The 15,287-nt window shown below is 45.6% G+C and overlaps 1 protein-coding gene across 8 annotated transcripts in view; it reads right to left on the bottom strand.

Annotated features, from left to right (window-relative positions):
• Window positions 1-919: 919 nt before the first annotated feature.
• Window positions 920-15,287, bottom strand: part of RIPOR3 (RIPOR family member 3) — a 124,097-nt gene continuing 109,729 nt past the window's right edge. For 7 of the 8 annotated variants that reach the window (XM_057401718.1, XM_057401713.1, XM_057401714.1 and 4 more), the window contains 11 exons: window positions 11,019-11,148; window positions 10,093-10,671; window positions 8,892-9,031; window positions 8,019-8,151; window positions 7,211-7,319; window positions 5,885-6,046; window positions 5,580-5,738; window positions 4,317-4,519; window positions 3,983-4,066; window positions 2,948-3,038; window positions 920-1,889 (listed from right to left, as the gene is read on the bottom strand). In XM_057401718.1, the coding sequence (XP_057257701.1) occupies window positions 1,789-1,889; window positions 2,948-3,038; window positions 3,983-4,066; window positions 4,317-4,519; window positions 5,580-5,738; window positions 5,885-6,046; window positions 7,211-7,319; window positions 8,019-8,151; window positions 8,892-9,031; window positions 10,093-10,671; window positions 11,019-11,148 (1,891 nt within the window). In that variant the 3' untranslated portion in view covers window positions 920-1,788. The remainder of the gene's footprint in view (window positions 1,890-2,947; window positions 3,039-3,982; window positions 4,067-4,316; window positions 4,520-5,579; window positions 5,739-5,884; window positions 6,047-7,210; window positions 7,320-8,018; window positions 8,152-8,891; window positions 9,032-10,092; window positions 10,672-11,018; window positions 11,149-15,287) is intronic. The other variant, XM_057401720.1, reaches the window with a different exon arrangement.

The following is a 15,287-nucleotide window of genomic DNA, read 5'->3' as shown; positions in this document are numbered from 1 at the left end:
AGAAGGTCCGTGCAAGTGGTGTTGCTTCCCCTCCTCCTGGGGTGAGGGCTGGCAAGGAACGGGATTTAAATGTTACTGGAAGAACTTACATGTAGGTCAGAGCTCCAGTGAGAGAGAGAGGTAAGTGAAGCAAGTGCCATGTCAGGGAGAGGATATCTGTCTCCCTGCTCTAGTCTTTCACTTCAAACAGTTAAATTTTAACCACTTTGGCCCAGGCAATCAGTGTGATAACACAAGTGTAGTAACGCTCAAGGACAGGGTTTTCAAAGAGTTCCAGTTGTGCTGGAACTGGCTGCTGCAGTTGGCAGGCACCGGGTGGTGGACCCGTATGTCCCTAACCTGCAACTCTCACACTGCCGTGGTGGTTGGCTTATTTACCTGTTGGTTTGTATCTTTAAGGGAGGCTACAACTGGAGAAGAGGTGCTTGGAATGAGAACTGCCAAAAGCTGCATGGAGTGGTGTTATATACAGGAGCTTTGTGCAGGCAGAAAGGTGACTGTGCTGCCCTGTCCCTTTGTAGGGACAGGGCACTGTGAGGGGGACAGGCCTGGGGCAGTGAAGAGCTTCCCAAAGTTAGAACTTCTTTTCCCTGCTTTTAGAGAAATCGGTACATTAAAAGCAAGCATCACAGCACAGGTAAGCAGCCTGGGAGGTTTTGCTCCGCTATGGTGCAGCATGACCCAAGCACTACACCCTGCTAGCCAGCCCTCCTCAGTACAGCCTCCAGCTGTGTGAGCAAGCTGCACATCTCCAAACTCAACCCCGGCAGCAGCACAGCAGCACAGCCTGTGTGAACCTGTGACAGACCGACTGCAGGAGTGGTGTGTGACACCCTGACTAGAGGTAAGATCCTCCCTTCCAGTTGGGGGTTACTGCCCTGTCTGCCTGTGCCCAGCACTGTGGAGCACTCACAGGACCTTGTCTCAAATGCTTTATTAGAACTGTAGAAAACAGGATGAAATCCAACAAATAAATACTGAATAGAAAAAGTTATGTATAAAAATATATACACACAAAAGCCAAACCCTGTCAAGTATTTTACCTGAAGCCAGGCTTCTTAGTGAGCTCACTGGAGGGTAGCCAATGCTGAGTAAGGAGCCTGACAATGCTGTATAATTATGAGAAGTTTTGACCTATGGCTAAATGAATGCATTTTAAAACCAACAACAACAAACCAACTTCTCCAGCGCTGTCCACGTCTCTCAGACCTGCACAAGCCAGGTACAGTAACTGCTGAGGATCCATGTGTCAGTCCTTGCTTAGTCCCCTGTCCTAAACTGCAATGATGATGAAATTGGCTGTTAAAGCTTTCCTTATGCAACTGAACTGTACAAGGGAAGGAAACACCAAGCAATACCACCGGATAGTCTTTGATGGATGTGGCAGTTGCTGTAAATGACCTGGTGTCTGCTGGTTTCTAGATGGACTGCTGGAGAGGGATCGTTTCTCTCCTCTATAAGGAATAAATAGAAGACTTCACGGAAAAATAGCTCTTGAGCAGGGGCAGCTGATTCCAGTAAGGTGGGGAGTTTAACTCAACCTGGTTCCATATTCTAAGAGATCCCAGTTTTCATTTGTCCAGCACTTGGTATTTCATCATGTGCTGAGACAGTAAAGAAGTATTCCCCCCTGCTTCATGCAGACTGCAAACGGCCCCTTTGGGAATAGATCTGTGCTTACTTAAGCAGGGCATAAGTAAACAAGGTATTGATGAACACCACAACCAGCTCCTCAGGTACCCATGTGTGGCTGTGGGAACACCACGATGTGGCTCCTCGTCTCTGCTGCTAAAACACTGTGATTTCGATTTCAGCCTCTTGCTGTACGGTGTCTCTGAGTTCACAGCAGATCCTGTCCATCTTCTCAAAGGCTTGCCGGCCCTGTTCACCTGTGGGGAAGGAGAAGACAGCCCACACTGAGGACAAGAAAGCAGCCAGAAACACTAAAAACCAGGATTCTCTGGAAATGCTGCTGTTGTGACCTTGTTCAGAACAACAAGACCTCTCAGTAGTGACAAACACATTTCTAAGGGAATAGTTTCCCCAAAACTACTCAAAGCCACCATGGAAAAATCAGGCCTTCTGTAAACATTTCCACATGAGTAACAACTTGGAACATCACAGCTGGAAAACTTGTGTAATGCACGTGAATCTGAGTGTTTCCGAGAAGCAAGTCTGGAGATCCCCAGAACTTAAGTGTGAACTGAAGTGGCTTTGGGAAGAGGAGAAGAGGGAAACTGCTATCTCCTGAATAAACTGGACACCCTCCCCAGCACTCTGCTCAGCAGAGGCAGCCTGGGCAGCTCTCTGCCCTCAGCAGAAGCACAAGTACCAATGGCAGCACACAGGGAACACCCGTGTTTCATCACTGAAGGTCCCCTCCACTGCAGGTCTGCTGAGTCCAGGTGAATTAACAGGACATGGGCCAGTGTAAAACCACTTTGTTTGCACTCTACCCCTCCAGTATTCAGAGTGGAACCATTTGCAGAAGAGTAGGAATATCAGATGAGAAGTAACAGTCAGTTTGTAGGTGGCTAAACAAGATTACCAGACCCAAAGAGGTCTGTTGTTCTTTTGTTATATTTAAGAGACCTTTCAGTTATCCTCACTAATCTCAGAGCTGGAAGAGGCTTTATTGTGACCTGCCAGGTTCTGATGTCCTTATTACGACATCTAGGAGAATGTTGCTGATGCCAGGACTACTGTTAGGCAGCACCATCAGTACTACTTGCCACCTTCTTAAAAGGAAGGTTAGTGGCTCTTAAAGCACTTTATCCTACAGTGATGGCCTTGGTCCTGTTCTGCAGACTCTAACAGATCCTGTGGTTATTACATGTGGTACGAAGTTTATCTCTGTGTTTATGAAGTAGCTGCTGATAAAAGTTCCATTGTCCCAGATGTGTTCAGGCCTGTTCTGGTTCTGCACTATTTCATGTTACAGACTTACCAAAGGACAGTGTTGTTTCTCTGGCTGCATTCCTCACTTCCTCTGCTTCAGACTGGCACAGCTGGGCAACCTGCTCGATGCTCTCAACACCCTGTGTGAGAACAGAACAGTTTGCAAGAGTGGCTCTTCAGCAAGCAAGCTAAACACATCCAATACTGACTCCCACCTCTTCTTGCATCCGAGTTCTACTGTCGCCTTCCTTCCCTCCCCACTCACCCCCAGACAGATCAGTTCTGATCAGGCTCGGTAATTTAAGAAGGAATGATACTTCCTATCCTGTTTTAGGGCACAGAAAAAGAAAGTTCCCAGGTACAGGTCACTGCTGCAGCACCATTAAATCAGCACAAACCAGTCAGGACCTTCTCTGAAAGGGCAGCTGCAGGTTGTGCAAGGGCAGCGATTTCTTTGCAAAGCCGATTTTGAGGACAAGACTCTGATTTTAAAGGTGTTTTTCCACCGTAGCTGATGCTATGATTTGTTGGGCCTGTCTTGTGACTTGTTTGTAGAAACTGTGCTCACAGTAATGCCTTGTATGCAAACTCACTACCAAACTGGCGGCTGGAAAGCTTTACATCTGTTCTGGCAGCTTCTTACAGCAGTGATGCAAATGTTACTGTTATTTCCTGGCTATAATCAGCTAGTGTTGAATATGAGATTAACTGATTTAACTTTCAATTTCTACAGTTAAAGCTTCAGAACCAGCTCCACGTACAGCTCACTGGGGCTAATTTTTCTGCCTGCAAGATGTCCCCCAGTCAGACAGTGGCTGTTGTCCTTCACCAACAACAATGCTGTAGAAAGTAAACCACTCTTTCTACCACTGTAGTGTACCTCTCATATCAAACTGAAACACTCCCAGATCCCTGCAGCTCCCTGTGCTGCTGCCTTTTGAATAGCAGCATAAATAGTTTGTAACTTTGGCAATCAAAAAGTTCATTAACTCACAAGACAAGGAAGCTGAAAAAGCAACCCTACTTGGCTTAAAACTAAAGCCAGACGCACTTCTGCATGTGGCAGTTTGGGTCATATACTTACTCTGAGGTTTTTAAGAGCCAAACAAGCAGCTTGCTGAAGTCTTGTGTCAGAGTCAGCTAAAGCATCGGTGTAAAACAAGAGAGCCTGAATTGAAAAGAAAAAATGGTTTTATAAACTACAGCATCATTGCACACTGAAATTCAACATGACCTAAGTAAGCACTGTTGGTGTTACCAAGCTGAAACTGAGTAACGGACATGGACAAGGCATTTGAGTACTGATGTAGTTTAGGTTCTAGTTAAGAGGTCAGAGCAGGCAGCAGCACTGTTCCAGGACACCAGATCCATGTATTTCAGCATCCATTCAGACAAGCCGGGAAGATTTCAGCCTTTACCTTTTCCCTGCAGTTCCGGCTCGCCGCCGCACGGCACAGACAGGCCGTGGCCGCTTTGCTGACGCGGTGGTTGTCATCCAGCTGCAGAAGCCCCAGGAGCCGCAACGTCTGCGGCAGCGGCTGGAGCCGGTTCAGCCGCTTTCCTTTCAGCTTCTTAAGAGTCTTCAGCCGTCCAGGGCACTGCAGCTCCTCGATCAACATCACTGCAAGAGAAAGGGCAGCGTCACTGACAGCTGAAGGCAGTACCAAGAGAAGGCAAACCCCTCTAATTCTCTGTCCTTTCGCCACCAGCAGTTGTTCACAAGCGTAAGACACAAGCCAAGTGTGGCAGGAAGCAAATCAGGACAACTGGCCCTTTGGCCATCCTGTCTTCTCTCCCTGGCATTGTTTCATTTCCTCCTATGCCAAGACCATCTGATGAATGGAGCAGAGATTATTTCACACTATTAGTTCATGGAGTGCAGTGAAGCCCTGGGTACATCAAGTACAACATGCGGTGCTAAAGAACTGCACCTACTCCTATGCCTTTGGGTGTGAGGACAAGCAGACCACTCTATAGTAAGGAAAACACCATTAAGCAAAATGCTGTAACCATCCCTGGCAGATCTTGCTGTACTGGTCAAAGAGAAAAGCCTCTGTCTCTTAAAAATCAGTGAGCTCAGGCACTGGATTTGCAGTTCCAGTTTGAAGAATATCCCAGGACTTCCTCCCTGGCCAGCACCACGCAGACCTCAGGCACGCCGCAGATGACTCATCTGCATCAAAACAAGACTAAAGATGCAGCCAATATCAGGACTATTTTTAAAGTAATTCTTCTCTGACACGGACCGAGCTGTAAGTGCTGTCACGTGCTGGACTCGTGCTACATGTGTAACCGCAGCTGTAACCAGACATAGGTAATAGCAAACAACAGTCACACAGAGCTGCAGACATTTACGCAGCCCCTGGAGCCAGCCCTAGATTGCTGCCAGCTGTTTCTGCTTGAACTTCAGACTATTACAGACCCACTCTTTAGGACACTTAAGAAACCTATCTTCCCACCTCTGCTTTGTTTTTACCTGGTTATGTATGGGAGCCAGGCTTGTCTTTCCTGTTCTAATTAAAGTTACCTGGTCAGAAGGGGAATTAAAATGGAAACAAATTGTCAATGCAGTGGTTGGGCTGCTTTCTGCTCTGACAGTGCATCCTGAGTAGTAACCGGGAGAGCAGCAGCCAGCTGCTGGGCTTGTCAGTTCAAGGGAGGGAGCCAAGCACTGCCCTTACCTTCTTTAGCAAGTTTTCCCAAGTGTTTCTCCAGGCTGGTGATGTGGTGCTTCTCCAGGTAGCTGTAAAATTGGAATGAAGTCACCAGTTCTGGTTGGAGGGGCAGGCAGGGGAGCAGCCCATCACAGGTGACAATCTGCTCCAGCAACCTCTGCAGCACTGGAAGCAGCATGGGAAAGAACAAAGGAGAAGAAGAAAGGTTGGTTTAATGTAAACTGCTTCAAAGAGTCAGAGTTGTAGTTTAAAGTGGATAAAGACAATGTCCAGCCATGCAACAAAAAGAAACCTGAGTGGCAGCTCAGTACCTGCTTCTAACTGACGGGGGTATTTCTCCTTCACTTTGAGCATCAGGGTGTATTTTAGTGCGTGACGGAATCTTTCTGCTGAAGCAAACAAGATGCTGCTGGGCTCTGCAAGGTCACTCCAGATCTTCAGGTACTGCTTCTTCTTTTTAGTCTTCTGAATAACTGAAAAATCCCATTTTAAAGACAGTGAGCTCTAGCAGATTTTGGATTTCACATGAGAAAAGAGGCACCAGATGGCATATGTCGAGATGTGTCAGCACTGACTTGTGTTTGTGTTCTGTAGATGGCTTTGTTCAAAGCCGGAGATTTGCTGCCAGTATTTTAACATCTGCAAGCACTGATTTCACCAGGCTTGGGCTGAGCTCCTAAGCTGTCATTACAAGACCTGAATGAGACACATTGCAGCTCCTCTGCCTTGTGTTCATTCATTTTATCCAAGTCAAGTTTCAGAACCACTTTGTGAGTTGAACTGTTTCCATCTCTATCAACCAGAGCTGTGCCATATCCAAGCACTTTAGAGATCCTGTCTTATGTACCTTCACAAGGGGAGAACTCTGAACCTCAGTGCAGAGGCTGAGGCAGGCTTTCCTTCAAAGGAAGAAGAGCACTTGAAGAAGAGCACTTCAAGCAATACCTTGTGGCTCCTTGCTATTATTTAAACCCTTTCCCACTCTTACCTTTGTGTTCTGCATTTAAAACTCCTACACTCTCCTCATCATGCTGTACCACAGGCCTTTCAGAGCTTTGCTCCAGGGAAGGGTTTATTCTCACATCCTTCAGCGTAAAATGTGTCAGCAAATGCTTCCAATTAAAACCTGTATTCCTGCCACTCTATTTACCAAGATGAGACCAAAAGTCTTCAGTCTCCCACTGGGCTGTTATCATTTTGTCACCTTCAGCAGTCAGTGGAAGTGATTGAGTAGTGGGAAGGCCCAAGATGGGAAAAACTGCACACCAAACTTTCCTTGCACATTTGGGCTGTTTGCTTTTATGCAGTAAGCAGAGCCATAAAAGAGGATTTTATTAAGGCTGTTACAATGTTCTTTGACTGCAAACTCCATCATCCATAACATCCCTGTTTTTAAGACAAACCAGTTCAGCTACTAGGTCTGAGACAAAGTTCCTGAAATCCTTTCCTTCCTTGCAGAGGAAAAACAAGCAAACAAGTAGCCCTGTTTTCCCTGAGAATCCAAGCTTAAGAGCTGGTTTAATTATGTGAATGTGTAAGACATTCAAGATGAAACCTGATGTGTCTGGAGAAGCTTGAGCAGAGTCACCTGCCCCTCTCACACCTCAGGCATGACTTGGAACAATGCAGTTACTCACTTTCTTCAACAGACATATCCAAGACATCACCAAGGACCCGTGTCTGCTCCGACACTTCTTCCAGGATGCTCTTCTGGACAACCTGGGCTACAGTGGGTGAGCTCAGTTTCTGAAACACAACATGCTTATCTTAGCAGCTGGAACAAAGGCAGCATCGAGCACAAGATGAATGAGGGTTTGTTCTTGGAATCAATCTCTTGTAATCTATGAGAAAACACACAGCTGCTCTCAAAAGGCCTCTTTGCCCATCATGGGATGGATGAGTCCTGAGTGCAGAGCTGCTCAGCAGAACAGGATGAGTGAATCACAGTGTGCTGGCACAGGCTGGCTGGCACTTGATCCTCCTCCACCCTGTCCATTGACAACTGCACAGCAGATCAATACTAATTGTTACACTGTCCTCTGCTGCCCATCCTCATCAGAGGTAATACTTTGAGGACGATAATGTGCTTGAGCACTGTAACTGAAATTAATTGAGGAATGAGGTCTCAAGGGGAGGCAGGAGTTCTTTCTTGCCTACATGCTGCCAGTTTCATTCTAGAAGTAGCAGTTTTCATCCATTAAGAAATTGATCCCCTGTTATCAGTACACAATTCAACTCAAATCTGCCCTACTGCATTAGCAGCCTGCTTGGGACACAAAAGTAATTACCTAGAGCTTCAGCAAAACCCAGAGGCTGAAATAAAGCAGCAGTTTTGTTCTGGATTCAATTTCTGGACTCAATTTCTATTCTCAGCCTCGTCTTAAAAAGGAGCCAGCTACGTATTCATTTTTGTAACTGGAATCAAAACCACAGGCTCTTCCTTACCTGCAAAAGGCCTTTGCACAGCTTCAGATGAGTTACCAATAGCGTGTCTAAGTTGTCATCACCTGTAGTTACATCTCTTGTTTCTGTTCTCATGTCACAGCTCAGGGACTGCAGTGTGTTGTCATTGTATGTGCTGTTGAGGAAAGAAAAGAGAAGAGAGAGTTAAGACTCTTATAGCTAAATAAGCTAAAGGTGCACAGTCTCAGTAGCAGCCTGCAAGCAAGCTGCAGAAGTACAAACCCTGTGGCATTTAACAGATCTCAGACTTTTTTTTATTGCACTGATAACACTTCTTAAAAATATGAGGACTTTAACTTTTTTCCAGTGCAGTAATGCTGGATCAGTTGATCCCACAAAATCCCATTCTGGAGAACCAATACTGGTAAAAGATGTTTCCAGATAGCATGAACTGAGTTGCTGGCTCATCTGCAGCAGGTGAGGTGCAGAAGCAGCACACAGACAAATCCTGTGGTGCCTCCCAACTCGCTGATATTGAGAATGTAATAAGTCTCCCAGGATCAGGCTCATAGCTCTGGAATGTTCGGTTTCAGTGCACAACCTGCAAAACTGAATTCAAATGAAGCAACAAGTAGAAGAGCTCTGTAAGTTACTCAGATAGGGTAGCGCTGTCTAGTATCATCCTGATCAGCCTGTTTGCTGCAGTCTGTTTCTAGCAGGTCTACACATTAGGCACTTCCATCACGCTCTGTGGGCTAATCTGAATCTTGGAGTATTCACAGCAATTGGTTTCTGCCCAGAGCTGCAGCTCTGCACAGCTGTTACACAACTGTGCAAGGCAAGCACAGTGTATTAGGAGGCATTCCCAGGATCAGCCCTCCTTACCTCCCATAAGGAAGTGCTGCAGACGCATACCTGATACTGGCTGTCCGTACGCTTCCGAACAACGAGAGCTCATCAGCGCTGCAGTCAGCGTTTAAAAAGTCAAAACTTTCCAGTACTGTCTCCACCATTAAGCTTTCCATAGATGAGTGTTTGTGATGAAGTGGCTTTAGCTGTGATGGAATGGGAGGAAAGATGCTGTTATTTGTAGTTATCAAGCCATTCTGCATGAGTTCTTGGCAGTTTTTCCAGTCACTCTTAATAACAAATCAATTTGCTTTTCTGATTTCATTCCTGCCGCACCAGGAAAGTTACCTCCTGCTCCAGACTGATCCAAAAATAGTGTTCTAATTGGATTCAAAATGTGCTTCTGTATTTTGATCTGTCTGTATTCCTCTCTGGATTTCCCTGCCTGTTCAGGTAGATATAAGACCTGATTTCCTCTGCATCTTGTGCCACTTTCCTTTACTCCCTGTTTTAGATCTTGAAGTAACTATCTTAGGGGTCTGTTACATTCCAGTAGTAACCAAGAACTCTGATATCAATAATGGACTTCATGGGGCCAGTAACTTTCTTCCCCTTGGAAAGGCTGCTGTGAGAGCACTGGCTAACACCATTTATTATTCCAGACCTCAGAGGAAGCCTTACAGTGTCTGTATCCCACATACAGTGCTCCCAGGTTTGCAGAATAACCCACTGCTTGCAGAAAGCTCTTCTCCAAGACCTTTACTCCAAAGAAAGAATTGTTTTCAGCATCATACAACTTGTCAGACAGTCTGAGCTGCCTGCAAAACCTGGGGGACCCTGGAGAAATGTTTGGTTTGAACTGATGCAGTCATCTCCGGGTACACTAAATCTGAAAACATTAACAAAACTCAGAAGCAGACAAAATGCAGAGGCTGTGGCACACACTGTTCACACCCTGCTGAGCCCACGCTTGCTTCCACTTTGACTGCAGGCAACATCCTAATTTCTTTTTCACAGTTACTGACCTGCACACAGCACCCGAGGGCTGTCTCTTGAGAGGGACTGTGCAACATCGGGCTCCGCTGTAGTCAGCTCTCAGGGCTGTCTTTTCCGAGTAGTGCCTGACCTCTGGTGGCCAAACTTACTTTCTGGGAACACTGCTATTGCTACATCATTAACTCAAATCCACTGCAGTCATGGAACCTCTGCAGTTTTAAGACTACCAGTGGGAGCTACACCATCTACCAACAGTAAAACTCCAACATACCTTTAATTTATCCCTCAGGGATGAGACCTGGTATTCCAATTTCTCCAGCTGGGCTTGCACCACATCGTGTGATTTCAGCAAATTTAACACTTCTTGGAGAGTCTTATCAATTGACTTTGTATGTCCGTCTAGCTTTAGGTCATTTGCAGTAGTCAAGCTTTTCTGGCTGAAGTCTTCATGCTCTGTCAGACGGTGGGTTCTGGTCTGGTGGAAAGAATCTCCACCTTTGTGATGACTCCGAAAACTCGGTGGGTTACTTGGAAATCCATCCACACACGGCGTCTTCTTCAGGATATCCAGAGTTGTGTGATCTGGAAGAGGATGCTGCCGCTCTTCTGCACAGGTCTCTTGGATCATCACCAATGGCAACGTCCTGTGGTCTAGAGCTGGAGTTGCAGTTCTGGATTCCATCCCTTTCTGATCCTCAGAGCTGAACGAGTCTGCCTCACTTGTCTCTGCCGGGGTGCAAGGCTTGCTCCTCCTATGCACATCGAAATCACAGGCAGCCAAATAGCTCAGTATGCTGGGAGGCTGAGCATCACTTCCATCCGCTTGGCTCTGCCTTTGTTGCAAAACAGACTGCAGCAAACAAACAGATTCAACAGTGAGCATAGAGACAATTGAAAAGCATGAGATACCACCGAAGATAGAGAACTAAGAGAACTGTGGGTTCCTGTTCTTGGAAATGTACACACCCAACTGATCAAAACCACAGGGCTCTTCTGCACAAGGCAGCCAGGCGAGTGTAGATTGGACAAAAGAAGGTTTGATGGTTAGGTGAACATATCAGTGATGTTATTAGCACTTGAGATATATGGCAGATTTAAGAGGGTCATATAAAACAACCATTAAACCAAACCCCTCTTGAATGAATGAGTCAAGTCTTAGGTCTGTGCTTTGCATTCTGCTCTCCTCGGCATACTCACCAGGTAGTATTTCTCTCTGAAGCTGGGAGTATTTGGTGGGGTCCAGTTGTATAATGAGCTTTTCCTGCTACTCACAGAAAACTTGGCAGTGGTTCCAGGTGACAAGAACAGGTTCTCTGTGTCAAAGGGGCTGTAGAAAGAGACACAAAGACCCAAGTGTCAGTAAGTCCGGAAAGCACAGAAACATTTAGCAGCAGGAATAGCCGTTAGGATTGAACTGTGACATTTACTAAACACGGGGAATAAAAGGAAAGCAAAACTGCCTCTCTGACCAATACTTTTGATTGTACCAGAGAAAGAGGTAGGCAAAACGATTCTGTGTTTTACACGGAATTCTCAACACCCTTTAGACAGAGACATGTGCCACAGTCTTGGGAATAGGAGTCCAACAGGCCATAAATCTGAAGCACTCTCTGTCCCCCTGCCATGTCCTACACAGCGCTGGCAAGTACAGCATCAGCTGCTTGCCAGCAGCCACTGGACAAGCAGCGAGATATATACCACATCCGACATAGGCAGGAATTATAACACATGTAAGAAAGGAAAACTGCCATGAATTTCCCCCCTGCAGAGCACATAGCACCTGGAAAAGCTACTAAAAACCTCCACCTTCATTATCCTTCAAATATGAATAAACAACTCCTTTGGCTGGCAGAGGAAACCTGTGCGCTGGGATATGGCAAGTTGTGTGGTTCATACAGTCATGGACAAGTCCAGTTCCCAGAGGATAACCAGCTATGGTCTAGAAGAGCTTGACAAGTCCCACTCTAAAGACTTCCCACTTACCTACTACATCACAGCCATTAATTTCCCAACTCCTTTGCAAAGAGTCTAAGGAAACTTGGACAAACTGCCTCCCAAAATTCAACTCGGCTAACCAGGAGAAGGAGAGCATATTTTAAGTTACTTAAAGCAAGTTTGGGGGGGGGGGGGGTTACATGTCACTTTTGTTCCCCACCGATATGCCCTGTGGCATGAGGACTGAGTTTGGTTTTCCATTTAGGAAAACAAGTTAATGGTTTATAACAAATGTGTAATTTCACAGATATGAATGTAACGAGCAAAGAGTAAGATAAAGTCAGCTGCATTCAGCTGTACAGCACGGAACCACTACAAGTCTGAAAAGATCCAAACAATCACAAGGACTAATCAATTACATGGAGTGGAACTTCTGCTCTCCAGCAAAAGCTGAAAAACAGAGCTCCAGTTCTCTCCAGCTTCTCCTGTTGCACAGGGACAATTCTCAGCAGCATCCTGCAGTGTCTTCCTCAGCATGGAGGTATCGCTCTGTGAGCTCACCTAATGCAGGTTAATTGTCTACATGAATGCTGTCACCAAGCTGGGGTTCATCAAGCAGGCCGGTTCCATGGAGTTACATCAACCACCATCTGCATTGGCTCACCATGCAGAACATAAATCAGGTTTCTGACAGCGAGAGCCTTTTAGGCAAAGCCTCCGATGTTTACTGATGGAAGAAAATTATGAATCCCATCCATGGCATTTCTTAAGAAGAGTCACAGGGGTCCATTCCTCAGATTTTTCATCTTCAGCTTTTACTATAGCAATGCAAAATGACACTTTGGAGGAAAGGGGCAGGAATGACAAGCTAAATCTCTTTTGCCCTTTTGACAATTACTGAAACCCACTGGCAAAATACCACTATTGAGCTGCCTCCAGCCAAGCACACGCTCCCTGTTACTGCAAGATTACAAGGTGAGAGAGCAAAGCAATGGGTGAAGGAAAGAATGAAATCTGGTCTAAAGCATCTGTTCTCCCCTGGTTGTAAGCTCTTTGGGCATGATACATTGTCTTGTTCCACATTTGTGCAGCAAACAGAACACCATACTGGGGCAGAGCTGTGAATCCATCTCTCCCAGCACACTGACATTGACAGAAGCCAGTAGGGGATTTTCAGGGGAAAAGCACAGGAAATAAGTCAAATCTAGTAGGTTTTCCCCAGACACACACTCAAATCTGAGGCAATCCATAGTTCAGATCTGTCATGCAGCAGACTTCACAAGCAGACTATTGCCTTTAGCTGTCACCCGCTTTTCCTTAGTTTGTCTGGTCACTTCCTGAAATCATTGACACAAAAACCTCTGCAGAAGTCAAGTCTGCAAAAACTTCACTATTTATTTCACTTGAAATTGTGGGACAAGTACTTTGCCATGGGGGTCTTTTGTGGCTGTACTGAGAGAAACAGTGGCTAACCATTTACTTTCCACATTCCCCACAGTGAACATCGCTATGCCTGTACAGTGTTATCCATCAACACCTTTCCAACACTGAGAAATTCTATTAAAAAGTGAAAGTGGCCCCATGTCTGATCATCTTCGTTGCCCCAATTCTATTTCTGTATTGCCAAACATGCTGGCCTTTGGTTATGACTAATTACAATGTTGGCATTAAATGCATGACACTACAATGCCATCCAGGCAATCTGAAGTAGCACAAAACTTTCCCTTAGCTTACCCTAGCACTGTTGCAGGACTTTAGTGTTCAGGACCAAAACACACAGCCCCATCCTGACCCTGAAGGGGTTTACAACTCATTAGAGCTCCTGTTTCCTAGATTAAACCAACCATGACATCAGAAGCTTTGCATCCACACACATCTGAGGTACCTCAGACTTGCCAGTGCTGAGCATGGATTCCCAGCGAGATGCTGTTTTGTGACAACCGCCAAGGCTGTGGAGTGATTAAATACTTGAGACTTCTGTCAGTTCCCTGACCCTGCTGCATTTTTCCATTGGGTGATGTTCTCAGAATGTAAGTAATCAGACAGAGCATATCAGAGCTGAACCCAATTCAGTCCTCAGCCCCACAGGGCTTACCTTCCTTTCTCTCACTGCCAAGACTGTGTCCTAATCACTCCCCTTCTGTCCAGTCCCTCCATGTATTAAATACCACCGTCCAGAAGGACTCTGAATAGACCTCTCTGAATCCCACTATTAAGCCTGTGAATCCACATTTGCATTAAATCAAAGCACCACCAATTCTGGTCAACTGGACTGAACTCGCTGTTAATCATGAGATTTCTTTTTTCCTAGTGAACACCAGTGAAAATACCCACACAACTTAAACAGTGTGATTATTGTTAGGTTTCACCTACCCCTAATGCATAATAAGCACCAGCTTCAAGGTCAGTACAGCTGAACACAAGACTATGCTATGAAACATCACTCCCACCAGAAAGCACGTTTCCATCAGAAGCACAGATGTGGACTAATGGCTAAAGATACCTGCAGGAGTAACTACCCAGTCACGTACGTTTTCATCTGTAAGAGCAAAACTGTCAGTAGATTTGTATCCAGAAAAAACAGACTTTCCTTTCTTATTCCCCCTTAAGGTTTTTTCCTCCACAAAGGCCTGTGAGCCAGGCCAGCACATGCTCAAAGCAGGCAGAAAGCACAAGAGTGGTTCTGGCTGGCTGGCACCCTTAGATCCCAGGACAGGGTGCTAACTGAAGTTCTGTAAAGAGAATACAGGCTTTCTCTTTGTCCTCCATATGAGACACAGAATTCAGACTGCTATTTAGGTTGGCAAAAAAACCAAAGTCTTCTGCCAAACTGGCCAAGAAAGCCATTCTGCAACAGGCCCAAGGTCATTCACGGCATAATCTATAAAGGAGCTGAAGGAACTTTTGTTAGAGCCCAGAAGACTAGTGGTCTATTTAAAGAAAATATACATTTAGAAGTGGAAGACTGATCCACACTTGGATTTCTCACAAAGCAGGTCTAGATTGAAAGCTTGCCTCTTGGGGAAGTTTGGGCATATCAGCTGGATTTGTTTAGTTATTCTTAAACCAAAGAAAAAAGCAGCTGTTGAGTGCTCTGCCTTTGAAAAATACAAACACCATGAGTTATCACCACACAACTTCTCCTCTCTGTAAGCAACTTCAGCAAACAGGCTGTCAAAGAGGAGACTGCCAGTTCTGCACAGAGCTGCTCTGGAGAACCCACTTGGTAGGATACCAATGCATTTCACCAAACTTAAACACAGCAGAGACACAGAGTTCTTATACACTGAAACATTCCAAGTGGGGATTAACCCCAAAAGAAAACGTGTCACCACTAACCCTGTTCCCAGCTCTGCTGTTGACAGCTCTAAAGCTGAGTGATGGTTGTCCCAAATGCCACAGAATTGCCCATCTCACTGAGCAAAAGCTGTGCTCTAAGCTGTGAGCTACTCCAGCAACCAAGGGGCAACAGAATTGGAACTGTAGTTTTCTAAAAAATATACATTTAGTTACAAATAGAATTTGTTTTGG

This window comes from Pezoporus wallicus, unplaced genomic scaffold, assembly GCF_028554395.1.
Source record: "Pezoporus wallicus isolate ANWC-B61680 ecotype Strahan unplaced genomic scaffold, APGP_CSIRO_Pwel_v1 contig_9238, whole genome shotgun sequence".
In the NCBI taxonomy this organism is placed as follows: Eukaryota; Metazoa; Chordata; class Aves; order Psittaciformes; family Psittacidae; genus Pezoporus; species Pezoporus wallicus.
The sequence above is the reverse complement of the archived record's forward strand: the minus strand, read 5'-3'. Positions and strand labels throughout refer to the sequence as shown.